The sequence below is a fragment of the Lampetra planeri genome, chromosome 3 (genome assembly GCF_965212315.1).
Source record: "Lampetra planeri chromosome 3, kcLamPlan1.2.h2, whole genome shotgun sequence".
NCBI classification, from domain to species: Eukaryota; Metazoa; Chordata; class Hyperoartia; order Petromyzontiformes; family Petromyzontidae; genus Lampetra; species Lampetra planeri.
This window is the reverse complement of record NC_136109.1, coordinates 12,052,512-12,069,972: the sequence shown is the minus strand read 5'-3', so window position 1 is coordinate 12,069,972 and position 17,461 is coordinate 12,052,512. Positions and strand designations below refer to the sequence as shown.

Sequence of the window (17,461 nt, the reverse complement as noted above, 5' to 3'; positions counted from 1 at the left end):
TTCGTTGAGCTTTCATGTGGCTAGGCATACTTCTGAAAAAATGCTATGAGAGCTCAGTGGCCCTTAGCTGGTAAAATAAAATAAAAAGTATAAATAGTAGAGTAGAGTCGTTTCTATTTGAATCTCTCACCTCAGTTTATTGCTAAAAACTAAATCCAATCGCGATTTCAACTCGGCTATCGTAAACGAATGCCCCACAACGCTTCATTTCTTCCACTCGTCCTCTGCTAGAGCAGGAAGAAGCGTATTCCTCGAATCCAATCTCCCAAATCACAAGTCGCTCCGTCGGCTTTCAACTTGAAAAGCAACACACCTCTGTATGATGAACTTCTTTCGCATCATACGTAATCAACCGTGCTAATCAGAGGTGTGGGAAAGCATGACTGTCCATCGCAGGATTTTAACGTATGTTTGTTTACATATTAGTATTAAAACCACCGTATAACTCATCTTCTTGGTTCTTTCGGTAAAGTCACGTAGAAGGGAAATAATAAAATAATCAAAATAAAACATAATAAAATAATTCTCACGACGTTTCGGCCACAACGCAAGCAGCCGTCCTCAGGTGAAGAACAGGTCTGTCGGAAAGACAGCGTCATTCTTTCCGACAGACCTGTTCTTCACCTGAGGACGGCTGCTTGCGTTGTGGCCGAAACGTCGTGAGAATTATTTTATTGGTTTATTTTTATTATTTTATTATTTCCCTTCTACGTGACTTTACCGAAAGAACCAAGAAGATGAATCCCTGCAGTCACGAAAGCTTTACATCGTATAACTGTTGAATGTTTCTGTTACTTAGTTTATATTTGCACGGTGTTCAACCTGGTGATCTGCCCGAGCCGATTTGTGCTGCAGAGAATTTAACATTTACAGTAACGTTGATTCCAGATTGTGATGTGTTCAGATTCCTCATTATGCGATGCAGTTGCTTTTTGTTCCGATTTTTATTCAGTTTTAGTTTTGTCATTTTGGTGACCCGGGTCAACGCTTGCAAATGAGACTCTGTCCTGGTCTCTTCGAGTTCTCGCACCCTGGGTTAAACAAATTCAACTTGAAACTCCTTCCCTCGGTGGGTCCTGTGCCTACTTAAGCGATGGTGAAAGTGGAGACATCCTAGGCTGTCCGTTACCGTCGCCGCAATGCCTTACTCGTTGACTAGACATCGGCTGTGCGCCACTCCAATTCTTGTCGCGTGTGAAATCAAATCAAATTAACTACAATAACGAAACATCAAAATCAACCGTGTTACAATTTACAAAAATAAACCCCCCATGACTAACATGGTACAATAACAGCGGTGGAGAAGTGAGTTTACCAAATGGCCTTGTAAATCAGTAGCGAGGTAACAGTAACTGTTACCTTGACATGCTATGAAAAGGGCCAATGCCTGAAATGTTACCTACTATATTTTTCCTTTCGCGACCACAGCGTTATTGACGAACATGTTGGGGTTTTTTTTTACGCCAACTGTGAGGTGTTCAGTCTTGCCGCACCGTCTCTCAGGTTCTGTCAAACGGAGACCCCGGGCCCGGACATCAACAAGCTCAACCTCTGCGACCCAAACCACCATAACCACAACCACCGTGACCCTGACCCCAGCCACAAATGGGGGTCATTTCCCAGTGTGGTTGTCCGAGTTGTGCCGAGTGCTGAGCATTTTTGTCCCTCAACTCCTGAAGATGCCCGCCAAACAAGTTCTCCACATGTGGCCCAAAAACAGAAAACCCCACTTGGATTACATGCGGCTGTGAACACATACACGAGTTCAAGAGGGTCAGCTCCGTTTCATTACAGGGGCCGGACACAACACCTCACACACACACCAGGCTGGGATCAATGCTCATATGCACCCTTGGTGGTCCATGCAAGGCTTCAAAAGAGCCAGGCCGAGCGGTGCTCATCAGAACGAATCTGGCAGGACGTGGTGCGTCTTGCGGTGGCGGTTGAGGCCAGACGTCTGTGAGAATCTCTTGCCACACACGAGGCACGTGTACGGCTGCTCGCCGGTGTGCAAGCGCCGGTGTGAGGACAGCGTGCCGGGCTGGTTGAAGCGCTTGTCACACAGGCCGCACGCGTAGGGACGCTCCCCCGTGTGCACGCGCACGTGGCGCACCAGGTCAGACTTCTTGCGGAACGCCTTCCCGCAGTGCCAGCACTGCCACCGCTCCGACTTCTCGGGGCTAGCGCCCATCGGGACGTCGTGCTCCGCCAATCGACGTCCCGCGGGAAAGTCCACCGGCAGCACCAGAGTCGAGGGCAGGGCGTCATCCGTGGGAGGCGCGTATAGAGCGGCTCCTCGCAGGATCTCTTGCTCGAGCATCTCATCGCCGGCGTGCGACCCCGAACGCCCCCAGCCCAGCCCGTAGTCCGCCTCCTCGCCATCGACGCGCTCCATCTTCACCACAACGCCGCCCCACGTGGCGGGACTGCCGATGCCCGGCTCCAGCTGCGTGTTGCCATCCTGGGGCCCCAGCTCATCCGCCGGGGGGTCGATGGGGTCAGCGTCCTGTCGCTCCGACCGCTCTGCGGGAGGAGGGGACGGGGGGCAGGGAGCAAATCTCGTCAAAAGCACCAAACTCTTTATTAACCTGAGAGCGACCTGGGCCACAGATGCTATAGGTTCATGACCACTAGGAAGTGAGCTGGTTTCTGAACCAGGCTGGTGGGCTCAGCCTGGATTTCTACTGCAGTCTTACAGCACAAAATCATCACAAAGCAAGCTGCTAAGCATGCCTGTTGCTCCCTTTTCATATTGAGCCACATGCTTTCTTCCAGGTCAATGCCAGTGGCCATGGATATGAAGCATGAGATGACCAACTCCAATTTGATCGCTGAGACAGTGGTCTCGATAATGTAGCAAGAGTCAGGTGTCATGTTGATGGCACTGCTAATACTACTGGCGCTGCTTCTCCCGATGTTGCCCGGCCACAGACGGAGTGCACGTGGTACAGGGGAGCCCGCGCACCCTGAGGGCTGATCGCAGCGCCGTCCCCGGGTCCCAGCGCCTGGTCAAGTCGGCTGAACCTGAGCGCCGACTGCAGCAGCTCTTGGCCCAGCGTCTGCAGCGTGGCCACGATGGCCTCGAGCAGCGCGGCCAGGCCGGGCTGGGCGGCCTCGTGCAGCGGCCACCCAGCCCCTTGGCTCCCCGCGGCGCCCACGTCCACCCCGGCCGCCTTGACGACGCGGCGCAGGGCGGCGTAGAGGGCGAAGGGCAGGCGCTGGCGTGCCGTGGCCAGCAGCTCCAGGGTAACCTGCGCGTCCTCGGCGCACGCCAGCAGATCCTCGTAGTCGCCGATCCCCAGCTCCCGCTCCATGGCCTGGGCGAAGGGCAGCTTCATGCCCTGGGCCGAGAGCCACGCGGGGAAGTCCGCACGCGGGTCCGGAGCCCCCGCCACCGCCACCGGGATGGCCAAGGTCACAGGGATGGCCAAGGTCACCGCCATCGTCAACTGACGTCTGCGGAGACAGAGACGCTCGCTGCCTGGCACAGACTCCACCATCATTCACTTCCTGCTTCACGAGGAGGAGGAAGAGCAGGAGGCAACAGCTATGAGAAGCATGAGGAGCATGTCAGGAGGGTCAGGAAGTGTCAGGGTCATGAGAGGGGGCAGCGGGGTCAGGAGAGGGGGAACCAGGGAAAGGCGAGGGGGGAGTGGGTTGAAGGGAGGGGATAGCAGGGTTAGGAAGGGGAGAAGGGATCAGGGGAGAAGGGAGCAGGGTCAGGGGGAGCAGGGTCAGGGGGAGCGGGGTCAGGGCAGGGGGGAGCGGGGTCGGGGTAGGGGGAGCGGGGTCGGGGTAGGGGGAGCGGGGTCAGGGTAGGGGGGAGCGGGGTCAGGGTAGGGGGAGTGGGGTCAGGGTAGGGGGAGTGGGGTCAGGGTAGGGGGGGAGCGGGGTCAGGGTAGGGGGGAGCGGGGTCAGGGCAGGGGGGAGCGGGGTCAGGGCAGGGGGGAGCGGGGTCAGGGTAGGGGGGGAGCGTGGTCGGGGGAGTGGGGTCAGGGTAGGGGGGAGCGGGGTCAGGGTAGGGGGGAGCGGAGTCAGGGCAGGGGGGGAGCGGGGGTCGGGGTAGGGGGAGCGGGGTCAGGGTAGGGGGGAGCGGGGTCAGGGTAGGGGGAGCGGGGTCAGGGTAGGGGGAGCGGGGTCAGGGGAGCGGGGTCAGGGTAGAGGAAGCGGGGAGCGGGGTCAGGGTAGGGGGAGCGGGGTCAGGGTAGGGGGGAGCGGGGTCAGGGTAGGGGGAGCGGGGTCAGGGGAGCGGGGTCAGGGTAGAGGGGGCGGGGAGCTGGGTCAGGGTAGGGGGAGCGGGGTCAGGGCAGGGGGGAGCGGGGTCGGGGTAGGGGGGAGCGGGGTCAGGGTAGGGGGAGCGGGGTCAGGGTAGGGGTGCGGGGTCAGGGTAGGGGGGAGCGGGGTCAGGGTAGGGGGGGAGCGGAGTCAGGGTAGGGGGGGAGCGGGGTCAGGGTAGGGGGGAGCGGGGTCAGGGCAGGGGGAGCGGGGTCAGGGTAGGGGGGGAGCGGGGTCAGGGTAGGGGGGGAGCGGGGGTCAGGGTAGGGGGAGCGGGGTCAGGGTAGGGGGGAGCGGGGTCAGGGTAGGGGGGGAGCGGAGTCAGGGTAGGGGGAGCGGGGTCGGGGTAGGGGGGAGCGGGGTCGGGGTAGGGGGGAGCGGGGTCAGGGTAGGGGGAGCGGGGTCAGGGTAGGGGGGAGCGGGGTCAGGGTAGGGGGAGCGGGGTCAGGGTAGGGGGGAGCGGGGTCAGGGTAGGGGGCAGCGGGGTCAGGGCAGGGGGAGCGGGGTCAGGGTAGGGGGGAGCGGGGTCAGGGTAGGGGGAGTAGGGTCAGGGTAGGGGGAGTGGGGTCAGGGGAGCGGGGTCAGGGCAGGGGGGGGCGGGGAGCGGGGTCAGGGTAGGGGGAGCGGGGTCAGGGTAGGGGGGGCGGGGAGCGGGGTCAGGGTAGGGGGAGCGGGGTCAGGGTAGGGGGGGAGCGGAGTGCGGGGAGCGGGTCAGGGTAGGGGGGAGCGGGGTCAGGGGAGCGGGGTCAGGGTAGGGGGAGCGGGGTCAGGGTAGGGGGGAGCGGAGTGCGGGGAGCGGGTCAGGGTAGGGGGGAGCGGGGTCAGGGGAGGGGGGAGCGGGGTCAGGGGAAGGGGGAGCGGGGTCAGGGTAGGGGGGGGTCAGGTTGGAAGAGCGAGGGGAGTCAGGTTGAGCGAGTGGCGACCTTACCCGCTCAAAGAACCTCAGCTTCACAAACCTCCGCGCCGAACTCCGCGTTTCGATTCCGATTTTTATGTTCGAAGTATTTCGATTGGCTGGATCGATTCCTCACTCTCCATGGTTAAAGGCTGGTTGGGAGGAATCGATTTAGGAGTTCGACATGCCGAGTGAATCGCGTGCGCGGCGATTCACGCTACGGTGGCCAGGCCGCGTCAAAACGCGATTCGGCGTAACCCCCCCCCCACAACCCCAGATTGAGCGATCATTGGATAAACCACGTGAAATTGAGATTTAAAGCTTTCGTGACTGCAGGGATTCATATTCTTGGATCTTTCGGTAACGTCACGTAGAAGGGAAATAACAAAATAATAAAATTAAAACATTACAATTCGTATTATTTTATTATTTCCCTTCTACGTGACTTTTCCGAAAGATCCAATAATATGAAACCACGTCAAGTTTTAACTGCTCTGATGTTCACGCACCCACCCGGTTGTAGTCGCCCGATTACGACTTGCACTACAAGTCCATTTACTTGCTAATTGCTCGAGCCGCAGCCGTCCAAGCACGCCACAAACTCTCCCCCCTCTCCCCTGTGAACTCCCACAGACAAACTCTCCCCCCTCTCCCCTGTGAACTCCCACAGACACTCTCCCCCCTCTCCCCTGTGAACTCCCACAGACAAACTCTCCCCCCTCTCCCCTGTGAACTCCCACAGACAAACTCCTTCCCCCCCTCTCCCCTGTGAACTCCCACAGACAAACTCCTTCCCCCCCTCTCCTGTGAACTCCCACAGACAAACTCCTTCCCCCCCTCTCCCCTGTGAACTCCCACAGACAAACTCTCCCCCCTCTCCCCTGTGAACTCCCACAGACAAACTCCTTCCCCCCCTCTCCCCTGTGAACTCCCACAGACAAACTCTCCCCCCTCTCCCCTGTGAACTCCCACAGACAAACTCTCCCCCCTCTCCCCTGTGAACTCCCACAGACAAACTCTCCCCCCCTCTCCCCTGTGAACTCCCACAGACAAACTCCTTCCCCCCCCTCTCCCTGTGAACTCCCACAGACAAACTCCTCCCCCCCTCTCCCCTGTGAACTCCCACAGACAAACTCCTTCCCCCCCTCTCCCTGTGAACTCCCACAGACAAACTCCTTCCCCCCCTCTCCCCTGTGAACTCCCACAGACAAAACTCCTCTCCCCCCCCTCTCCCCTGTGAACTCCCACAGACAAACTCCTCCCCCCCTCTCCCCTGTGAACTCCCACAGACAAACTCCTCTCCCCCCTCTCCCCTGTGAACTCCCACAGACAAACTCCTTCCCCCCCCTCCTCCTGTGAAACTCCACAGACAAACTCCCCTGTGAACTCCCACAGACAAACTCTCCCCCCCTCTCCCCTGTGAACTCCCACAGACAAACTCTCCCCCCCCTCCCCTGTGAACTCCCACAGACAAACTCCCCCCCCCCCTCTCCCCTGTGAACTCCCACAGACAAACTCCTCTCCCCCCTCTCCCCTGTGAACTCCCACAGACAAACTCCTCCCCCCCCTCTCCTGTGAACTCCCACAGACAAACTCCTTCCCCCCCTCCCCCTGTGAACTCCCACAGACAAACTCTCTCCCCCTCTCCCCTGTGAACTCCCACAGACAAACTCTCCCCCCCCTCCCCTGTGAACTCCCACAGACAAACTCTCTCCCCTCTCCCCTGTGAACTCCCACAGACAAACTCTCCCCCCTCTCCCCTGTGAACTCCCACAGACAAACTCTCCCCCTCTCCCCTGTGAACTCCCACAGACAAACTCCTTCCCCCCTCTCCCCTGTGAACTCCCACAGACAAACTCCTTCCCCCCTCTCCCCTGTGAACTCCCACAGACAAACTCTCCCCCCTCTCCCCTGTGAACTCCCACAGACAAACTCTCCCCCCTCTCCCCTGTGAACTCCCACAGACAAACTCTCCCCCCCTCTCCCCTGTGAACTCCCACAGACAAACTCCTTCCCCCTCTCCCCTGTGAACTCCCACAGACAAACTCTCCCCCCTCTCTCTCCCCTGTGAACTCCCACAGACAACTCCTTCCCCCTCTCCCCTGTGAACTCCCACAGACAAACTCTCCCCCCTCTCCCCTGTGAACTCCCACAGACAAACTCTCCCCCCTCTCCCCTGTGAACTCCCACAGACAAACTCTCCCCCCTCTCCCCTGTGAACTCCCACAGACAAACTCCCCCCCCTCTCCCCTGTGAACTCCCACAGACAAACTCCTTCCCCCCTCTCCCCTGTGAACTCCCACAGACAAACTCTCCCCCCTCCCCTGTGAACTCCCACAGACAAACTCTCCCCCCTCCCCTGTGAACTCCCACAGACAAACTCTCCCCCCTCTCCCCTGTGAACTCCCACAGACAAACTCTCCTCCTCTCCCCTGTGAACTCCCACAGACAAACTCCTTCCCCCCTCTCCCCTGTGAACTCCCACAGACAAACTCCTTCCCCCTCTCCCCTGTGAACTCCCACAGACAAACTCTCCCCCCTCTCCCCTGTGAACTCCCACAGACAAACTCTCCCCCCTCTCCCCTGTGAACTCCCACAGACAAACTCTCCCCCCTCTCCCCTGTGAACTCCCACAGACAAACTCTCCCCCCTCTCCCCTGTGAACTCCCACAGACAAACTCTCCCCCCTCTCCCCTGTGAACTCCCACAGACAAACTCTCCCCCCTCCCCTGTGAACTCCCACAGACAAACTCCTTCCCCCCCTCTCCCCTGTGAACTCCCACAGACAAACTCCTTCCCCCCCCCCCTCTCCCCTCCCGTGCCGATATAAAGAGCCACAACAGCAGATATTTTTTTCAGTTTAGTTTCATTTATTTGGTATAGCCCTGCGAGCCATTCGGCTCTTGACTCGGGTGCAACAAACAAAAACATGAACAAGAAAACATCTTCAAGTGACTACACGCAAACAGAAAAATCCAGGAAAAAACAGCAAAGTCTTCCAGAAAAAGCACCGTATATCAACGCTGTGTGCAAAAATCCCAGCGGGATGCAAGTCAAACAATAACAACCATAAGACAATTTAGATTAAAGTTATCAGTCTAACTCTGTGCTACAACAAACAAATATGGCTAAACCAAAACGTTTTCGAAATCGCCAAAATAAAGCTATAAAAGCAATGTAACAGTGATCATAGAAACTGCGATTGAAATTTTACAATAAACGATATACATAACATGTACGACCAAACTTTGCAGCCATAGCTGGCAGCATGAGTCACTCCATAACAGCAGGAGTATCAGTAGGAGTATCAAAAATTGTCAATGCACCTTTAAGATCAGCACACTATCATCAAAACACAAGATCATACTTTGCAGCGGTCATCCGGAGCGAAACATTTGATTTCAGGCCACTGAATAGCAGCAGTGGCAGCTTGGGGTGTACAACTCTAGAGCAGTTAAATCGAAATCTAAAGCAGTTTTTGAGTGAAGATCTCACGGGGAGTGATCCAAGTTGCAGTTTATTGGCGATGGCATTCCAGACCCTGGGGGCATCAATAGCAAAGGCCCTTCCTCCAGTACCTGAAGACGGACGCTTGTGTTGCGACCGAAACGTCGTTTTATTTTATTTTACTATTTTATCTATCCACGTGACTTTACCGTAAGAACCAGTGTGGATTCCTGCAGTCACGAAAGCTTCAAATCAAGATTTGTGTTAACTAAGCCTCATTTGCATATGCTAATGAGCGATGGGTACGCATCATATTCGTGCTCGGGGAGCTCTGCGTCCGTGGCTGCCGTGGGGCGGCGCTCATTTCCAAGTGGAGGGAAATTCCACACTGCCATGACGGGACCAGGGCGGTTGAGGGTGAGCGGTGTTGGAGGAGTGCAGCGACAACCAATGGAAATTCACGAGTTTACCGCGTGCATGGCACGAATACGCATTACTCGATGCAGTGTGGTGTGCGGGAAAGTGTAACTCTTGCTCATTAAATAACAAGGCGAAGGATGTTCCTCTACATTCTCAAATGGGTCGCACCGTTACGTGGGCGACTTCCGCTTGGAATCTTCACCCTGTGACGTGATGCCATCAACGGGCACAATATAATAAATTGTATAAACGCCCATTGCCATTGGCTGAAAGCATCTTCATGAATAGAGGACTGCAAAAGCTTGGGCAATGTAAGGTGACGGCAAGCCGCCTGGCTGCCTTCCCACTTCACTGTGGATCTTCAGCGACGGCGAGGCGTGGTTTCCATTTACTTAAAAAACTAAAGTATTGGGAGGAAAGACCAAAGAATGATTTGAGACCGACAAGAATGGGCGAATAACAAACAAGACGGCAAAAAGTTCTGTCGATAATATAATTTAATAACTTTTGACTCAAGTTCTAAACTGTAAATGAAAACGTTTCAACGGTTTCAAACGCGTATGAATGGGACCTGAACCCGTCACTTGGAGCCACTCTGCCCGTCCACAAAACCCACGAAAATAAAATGAGTGAAAAAAAACCCCCAGCAAAAAACACCCAAGGCACAATTAAAATAGCCATAACAAGTCAAATGTATCAAACCAGCAGTGCCCAATCAGTGCGACAGTAATTGTTACTGTATTCCCTGTTTTGCTGAAGTGTTTCTCAATTCCTGTAAAACTGAGGCTCCCAAAACTCCGACCGAGCACCTGCAGTGACCCCTACAACCACAATCCATGACTCCATGACCTCCACTCTTAATCGCCGTGATCCGGGAGCTTGGAACTGAGCCAAGCTCACGACCCACACGGACACCAGTCCGTCCACGCGAGGCCGCACGCAATGTGAAGACCGTGTGGCCTTTGTCAGAGAGAGTCTTGCGGGACGGTGTGACCCGCCATCGAGTCAGGTGGACCGCTGGGGCCTATTAGAGAGTCATGCAGCCCCGCAGGGCCTGTAAAAGAATCGTGCAAACCCGTGGGGTCCATCAGAGGGTCATGCAGGCCCATGGGGCCTGTCAGCGGGACAGGCAGGCTGGTTGGGCCACGTGCAACGTCCAGGGCGTGCTGCGTCTTTTGGTGGCGGTGCAGGCCGGACGCCTGTGAGAATCGTTTGCCGCACACCAGGCAGCCGTAGGGCTGCTCACCGGTGTGCACACGGCGGTGCGTGGAGAGGGGCCCCGGTTGGTTGAAGCGCTTGCCGCAGATGCCGCACACGTAGGGCCGCTCGCCCGTGTGCACACGGACGTGCCGCACCAGGTCGGCGTTGCTGCGGAAGGCCTTCCCGCAGTGCCGGCACCGCAATCGCGCCAGCTTCTCCGGGTTCGGGACGCCTGGGGCACCGCGTGGTGCCGAATGGAGACCCGAGGGGGGCACGGGGCCGAGCGGGGGTGGCATAACGGGCGGCGTGGTGCCATCTGGAGGTACTGCCATCCACAACGACGCGTCACCGCCGCCGCCACCGGTCGCGTACGGCCACGCGCAGACACTGTTCCCGTTGAGGCTGAGCGCAGAACGCTTGTGCTGCTGCTGTTGCTGGAGGCCGTGTGTCTGAAATGGCAGCGGTGCCAGCTCCATGGCCCTCTGCTTCCGCACGGCACCTGGGGGTGCAAGTGCCAGGCCGTGATCACTCACGTCACACGCAGTCAACTCAAACTCATGGGATGCCCACGCGACAGCTTCACGTCGAAGGCAGGTACGTGGTGGGGGAAACCTGAGTTGCAGTTTGACCAGCTTAAGGTCTTGGACAACACCATGTGAGACTAGGCTCTAAGGAAAGCTGTCTCGGGTGTGGACCAATCAACTTCAAGGACAGTGCATACATTATCAGAGTTATGTTTTTTGTTTGCATTATGACTGCAGGTATTGTGGTCTATGCAAACATGACTTCTTGTAAAAAAAAGGTGTCAGTTTTGTTTCCAGATAAAAGGGTAAAAAAACAATTAACGTCTTGGCCAGTCATTTTTTATATGCCCATTAGTCGTATAACGTTCAGCATTGCCTGAATATAATATAAAGCAAAGTGATGGTTAGGCATCAAACTGGATGCTCACCACTGCTCACCTGGGTACTGCGACTGGTATTCAGAGCTTGGCGGCTCCTCCCTCCAGCTTCCTTGGTCCTCTCCTTTGAGTTCTTCCACTCCTCCCACTCCCTCCTCCAGCAGAGCCTCCCCCAGGGCCTCATCCGCCAGGAACCCCGTTTCCTCTAGCTCTGCAGGGCCACACAGACAGACTCAGTCCGCTGCTGTGCTGGCACCTCCTGGCCACACGGCTACGGCAGCTTCGCGACGTCCGTTATACTAGTGGCATCTGTGAGCACGAGTGAAGAGCGCCTCCGTGCAAACCTCCTGGCCAGGCTGCCTATCACTGCCAGTGTGTGAGCCCAGCCCAGTCTGTATTCCACTCCTCACCGTCTGGGTGCTCCTTCTTCACCACGATGCGGCCCCACGTGGCGGGGCTGCCGGGCCCTGGCTCCAGCTGCGCGTCGCCACCCGGGGGCCCCGGCTCCTCCGCCAAGGGATCGCCGAGGTCGGCCTCGTGCCGCTCCGTCCTCTCTGCGGGAGAAGGGAACGGAGAGGGCAGGAAACAAAACTCATCATGGCCAAGCCCTCTTGTCAAGCCAAGCCTAGGGTAAAGAGATGGCCAGTGCTGGGTTCCATATCTGGGAGCAAGCCTGGGTTCCAGGGGATATTGGACTTGGTCTAAAACCCATATATGACCAGAAACCCAGAAGCAGGGTCAACAACTCCATCTAGCACAAGCAGCCACAGCTCTGAAATTCAATGACCTTACAAACTGGCCTTTCAGCCCCTGACAGAGCTGAATGTTGTGATGGTGCTGCGACGACTGGTGACGCGAGTACTGCTGCTGCTGCTGGTGCTGTTACAACTACTGCTGGTGCTGCACGTGGTACGGAGGACCCCGCGCACCTTCAGGGCTGATCCCAGCGCCGTCCCCGGGTCCCAGCGCCTGGTCGAGTCGGCTGAACCTGAGCGCCGACTGCAGCAGCTCGTGTCCCAGCGTCTGCAGCGTGGCCACGATGGCCTCGAGCAGCGCGGCCAGGCCGGGCTGGGCGGCCTCGTGCAGCGGCCACTCGGGGCCCCGTGGGGACCCCCCCGCGGGGCCCACGGCGGAGGCGGAGGAGGAGGCCGCCGCCGCCGCCTTGACGACGCGGCGCAGGGCGGCGTAGAGGGCGAAGGGCAGGCGCTGGCGTGCCGTGGCCAGCAGCTCCAGGGTGACCTGCGCGTCCTCGGCGCACGCCAGCAGATCCTCGTAGTCGCCGATCCCCAGCTCCCGCTCCATGGCCTTGGCGAACGGCAGCTTCATGCCCTGGGCCGAGAGCCACGCGGGGAAGTCCGCACGCGGGTCCGGCCCAGCCGCCACGGCCACGGCCACCGAAGCCATCGGCGACGGAAATCAGGGACCTGTGGGGGGCATAAGGGGGTCCCCTTAGACCAGTGTATCTTTGTGTGTCTCCGTGTCAGTGTGTCCGTAATTACGTCTCTGCGTGTGTGTGTGTAACTGTGCCTCTGCGTGTCTCTGTGTGTCTGTGTGTGTAACTGTGTCTCTGCGTGTCTGAGTGTGTAACTGTGTCTCTGTGTGTAACTGTGTCTCTGTGTGTAGCTGTATCTCTGTGTGTGTAACTGTGTCTCTGCGTGTCTGTGTGTGTAACTGTGTCTCTGCGTGTCTGTGTGTGTAACTGTGTCTCTGTGTATATAACTGTGTCTGTGTGTCTCTGCGTGTAGCTGTGTGTCTGTGTGTGTAACTGTGTCTCTGTGTGTAACTGTGTCTCTGTGTGTAGCTGTGTGTCTGTGTGTGTAACTGTGTCTCTGTGTGTATAACTGTGTCTGTGTGTCTCTGCGTGTAGCTGTGTCTCTGTGTGTCTGTGTAACTGTGTCTGTGTGTCTGTGTGCCTGTGTGTGTAACTGTGTCTGTAACTGTGTCTCTCTGTGTAGCTGTGCCTCTGTGTGTAACTGCGTCTCTGTGTGTAACTGTGTCTCTGCGTGTCTCTGTGTATAACTCTGTCTCTGCGTGTCTCTGTGTGTGTAACTGTGTCTCTGTGTGTGTAACTGTGTCTCTGTGTGTAACTGTGTCTCTGTGTGTAACTGTGTCTCTGCGTCTAGCGGTCTCTGCTTGTCTCTGTGTGTAGCTGTGTAGCCGTGTGTCTGTGTGTAACTGTGTCTCTGCGTGTCTCTGTGTGTAACTGTCTCTGCGTCTAGCGGTCTCTGCTTGTCTCTGTGTGTAGCTGTGTAGCCGTGTGTCTGTGTGTAACTGTGTCTCTGCGTGTCTCTGTGTGTAACTGTGTCTCTGCCGCTAGCGGTCTCTGCTTGTCTGTGTGTGTAGCTGTGTAGCCGTGTGTCTGTGTCCCCTGTGTATTACGCGAGTTGAGGGGGCCGTGGGTGGCGATTTAATCACCCGGGAAACGGGAGGGCCGTCGTGGCCTTTCGATACCAAGCAAAGGGCGACTCCCAAAGCGGCAGCGCGATCAGGCGACACCGAGGCTGCGTCGGGGCCTAGCGGCCGCCTGCCCCTCCAACCCCCCCAAAGCCACCCCACGCACCCCGGGAGGTCCCCACACACCCCGGGGTCTCGGGAGTCCCCGCGGGTCCCTCACCTCGGGCTATTGGCGGTGACCCGCCACGGGACGACGGGAACCCGCGGTGGTGACTGTGGTGACCGGCCGCGTTCTGTGCCCCGTGGGGGAGGAACGCGGAAGTGGCGCCCCCGTGTGGGGGCGGGTGGGGGGGCACCTCGTGGGAGAACTTCAGTTGGTCTTTTACCCCCCCCCCACTTTGAGACCCAGGTAAGGGCCCCCCACAATTGGGATACAGTTGTTAGTTGAGCCCCAGGTGAGAGCCCCCCACAATTGTATTCAGTGTCTGTTGCTACCCCAGGTAAGGGCCCCCCCACAATTGTATTCAGTGTCTGTTGCTACCCCAGGTGAGGTGCCCCCCACAATTGTATTCAGTGCCTGTTGCTACCCCAGGTGAGGGGCCCCCCACAATTGTATTCAGTGCCTGTTGCTACCCCAGGTAAGGGGCCCCCCACAATTGTATTCAGCGTCTGTTGCTACCCCAGGTGAGGGCCCCCCATAATTGTATTCAGTGTCTGTTGCTAGCCCAGGTAAGGGCCCCCCACAATTGTATTCAGTGCCTGTTGCTACTCCAGGTGAGAGCCCCCCACAATTGGGATTCAGTGCCTGTTGCTACTCCAGGTGAGAGCCCCCCACAATTGGGATTCAGTGCCTGTTGCTATCCCAGGTGAGAGCCCCCCACAATTGTATTCAGTGCCTGTTGCTACTCCAGGTGAGAGCCCCCCACAATTGGGATTCAGTACCTGTTGCTACCCCAGGTAAGGCCCCCACAATTGTATTCAGTGCCTGTTGCTACCCCAGGTGAGAGCCCCCCACAATCGGATTCAGTGCCTGTTGCTATCCCAGGTGAGAGCCCCCCACAATTGGTATTCAGTCTCTATTGCTACCCCAGGTAAGGGCCCCCCACAATGGGGATTCAGTGCCTGTTGCTACCCCAGGTTTTTATTCCTTACCCGTACCCGGCCGCACCAGGGTCGCAAACGGCTACCCGTACCCGGCCGGGTACAGGTAGCCGTATCCTACCCGTACCCGTACCCTACCCGAAATGAGTGACAAACGGTTACTCACCAGTGACTCACGCCTACCCGTACCCGGCCGCACCAGGGTCGCAAACGGCTACCCGTACCCGGCCGGGTACGGGTAGCCGGGTGTAGGGTACGGGTATCGGGTACCCGGTTGCGACCTCTGGGTCACACGCAACTGTGGGTGCTCAGCGCTGCCAGGCCCCGCCACTTGTGTCCCCGTCAATCACCAATCACCTGCGGATCAATGGACCTTCACTCTTCAAGTGTATCGTTTCACCGGACAAAACCTCAAGGGACAAGGATAGGCTCATTTTCGAGAGTGACCTGGGAATTCAGTCTACACCACATTTGCAGTGACGGTATCACACACACACACCCTTGGCTCGCACGAACTCGTCTATAGGCACAACTCACCACAAAGTAGTGGCGCAATGGTATCGAGTGACAGCACGCCGAATGGATCTTGTTACATGCCCGGCTCGTGTTAGCAATGTGATCGATTGCCCGGCAGCTCAATGACCGATCCTTCTTCATGCGCACGCGAAGTTCAATATTTGTGGGGGACACGATGATAAAGTAGTTGGCGTACTGCACTATGGACCCGACGATCTTGGTTTGATCTCGAGCCGCGGCTATCATCAATCAGTTTTATCTGAACCTGCCCAACCCACTGCACCCCCCCCCCACGCTTCAGACTGAACAGCAGAGGTGTGGACTCGAGTCATGTGACTTGGACTCGAGTCAGACTCGAGTCATGAATTTGATGACTTGCGACTCGACTTGGACTTGCATAACAATGACTTTGTCCCACCTATGAGATGTGGACTCGAGTCATGTGACTTGGACTCGAGTCAGACTCGAGTCATGAATTTGATGACTTGCGACTCGACTTGGACTTGCATAACAATGACTTTGTCCCACCTCTGCTGAACAGTGAGTTGAAGTATGGTCAAACAACCCCCATTGCCAACACGGCTTTAATCCAGCAGTGGATTGGCAAATTGCAATAACTTATGCACATAACGATAAACATTAACACACATGCCTATTCACCAACATATATTAAAGCATATACAGTTCACGCTTGCAACCCCGTGTGTACACATGCATATAGGTTATACTTTACATATGCACATACGGTATTCACAGACATGCACACACGTGCACGAACACACGTGCACGCATCCGATCAATGTCTCGACACACGTGAATGTACACACACTGCACTGTATATACACACGTACGTGTACACGCGCTGTCCTGTATACACACGTCACTATACACATAATGTATACAGTAACACGTGTATGTACACAATGCACCGTGTATGCACAAAGACTCCCCCGTGTAGCCTTAACAGCGGGGCGAGTGCCGTTCGCGAGTAGCCGGTGCCGACGAAAGTACACGAGGGTGCGGGTGGCCAGAAACCACGCCCGGCCGCCTTTGTCTTCTTCCCCAGTAGGTACAACAACAACAACACACCATTGGAACCTCATTTGCCAGTAAAAAATATGATCATAGTTTTTTTACCCTTTTATCTGGCAACAAAACTGACACCTTTTTTTGCTGTAAATGCTTACCCCGAGCTCTCATACTCTGATGGTGCATTGTCTTTGAGTTGTGCGCCTTTTGGCGTCATCTGGTCCAACACCATGTGAGACTAAGCTCTAAGGAAAGCTGTCTCGGGTGTGGACCAATCAACTTCAACGACAGTGCATACATTATCAGAGTTATGTTTTTGTTTGCATTATGACTGCAGATATTGTGGTTTATGCAAACATGACTCCTTGTAAAAATTAACCCGTAAAACAAAGTTTTTCACTATAAATCCTTTATATGCGTGGCGGCTAGAGTCCTCTCGTCCACAGGCTTGAGATGGCTGCCACCTATGGGTCAGATGATTGCCTGCCACCATTAAGCAATTGGTAATTAAATATATATTTTTTCTCCGAAAAAGTGTAAAGTTATGGAAATCTTTTTTTCACGAAAATAGTCACGCACAACGAGTCTGTGTGCAAGATGTCAGCTCGATTGGATCACGGGAAGTGGGTTAAAAAACGACCGAAAGATTTGCACGGTCGTAAGCGCGCAAGCAAGCAAGCAAGTGAACTTAATATAAAGGATTAAAAAAAAAGGTGTCAGTTTTGTTGCCAGATAAAAGGGTAAAAAACAACAACACAACCCACACGTGCCACGCCACGTGGGTTCTCGAGTGGGCGGGGCCTGGGCTGTGCCCCACTAATCCGACCAATCGCAGGGCGAGCCGGGCCGGGCCACGTGCGCCTTCAACACAGAGCGTCGATAGGAAGCGGCACCAAAACAAACCGCGCGTGGTGACGCAAGACTCGCATCGGAATATTTATTTAAATTACTGCGAGGAAATCCGATGAGTTATGAAACTCTTTTTGTTTGTTTGTTTAGATGTCCCAGTAAAAGGATCGGATCGGAGGGGGTGGATGGGCGCACGGCGGTCAGAACGTTAGAACGACGTTGCAGCGATAACAACAACAAACGAATCGAGCACACCCAATGACAAAGATCGCACGCACGCATGCGCCTCTCATTGTGCCCATCGCGGACGCTTCTCGCTGCTTCTCGCTGCTGCTGCTTCTTCTCGCTGCTGCTGCTGCGTCCGATTCGATTTGCGAAGCGCGCGTGCGGTCAGGGGTCGGTCGGGGGTCAGGAGTCGGTCCGGGGTCAGGGGT

General features: G+C 56.2%; 1 protein-coding gene across 1 annotated transcript; it reads right to left on the bottom strand.

Annotated features, from left to right (window-relative positions):
* Positions 1–619: 619 nt before the first annotated feature.
* LOC144734647 (uncharacterized) lies at positions 620–13,840 on the bottom strand. The gene is made up of 7 exons (XM_078616924.1): positions 13,753–13,840; positions 12,068–12,562; positions 11,549–11,692; positions 11,200–11,349; positions 10,008–10,736; positions 2,966–3,502; positions 620–2,523 (listed from the first exon to the last, which is right to left on the bottom strand). The coding sequence occupies exons 2-7, from the start codon at positions 12,540–12,542 to the stop codon at positions 1,901–1,903; spliced, it is 2,658 nt and encodes an 885-aa protein (XP_078473050.1). The 5' UTR covers positions 12,543–12,562; positions 13,753–13,840; the 3' UTR covers positions 620–1,900.
* Positions 13,841–17,461: the final 3,621 nt, after the last annotated feature.

Bases quoted from the DNA above. Each gene is read 5' to 3' on its own strand.
- LOC144734647 (XM_078616924.1), bottom strand. From the start codon at position 12,542: ATGGCTTCGGTGGCCGTGGCCGTGGCGGCTGGGCCGGACCCGCGTGCG. The intron at 11,693-12,067 runs GTGCGCGGGGTC...CTTCTCCCGCAG, and splicing joins CGCTGGGATCAGCCCTGAAG to AGAGGACGGAGCGGCACGAG. The intron at 11,350-11,548 runs GTGAGGAGTGGA...GTGGCCCTGCAG, and splicing joins GAAGAAGGAGCACCCAGACG to AGCTAGAGGAAACGGGGTTC.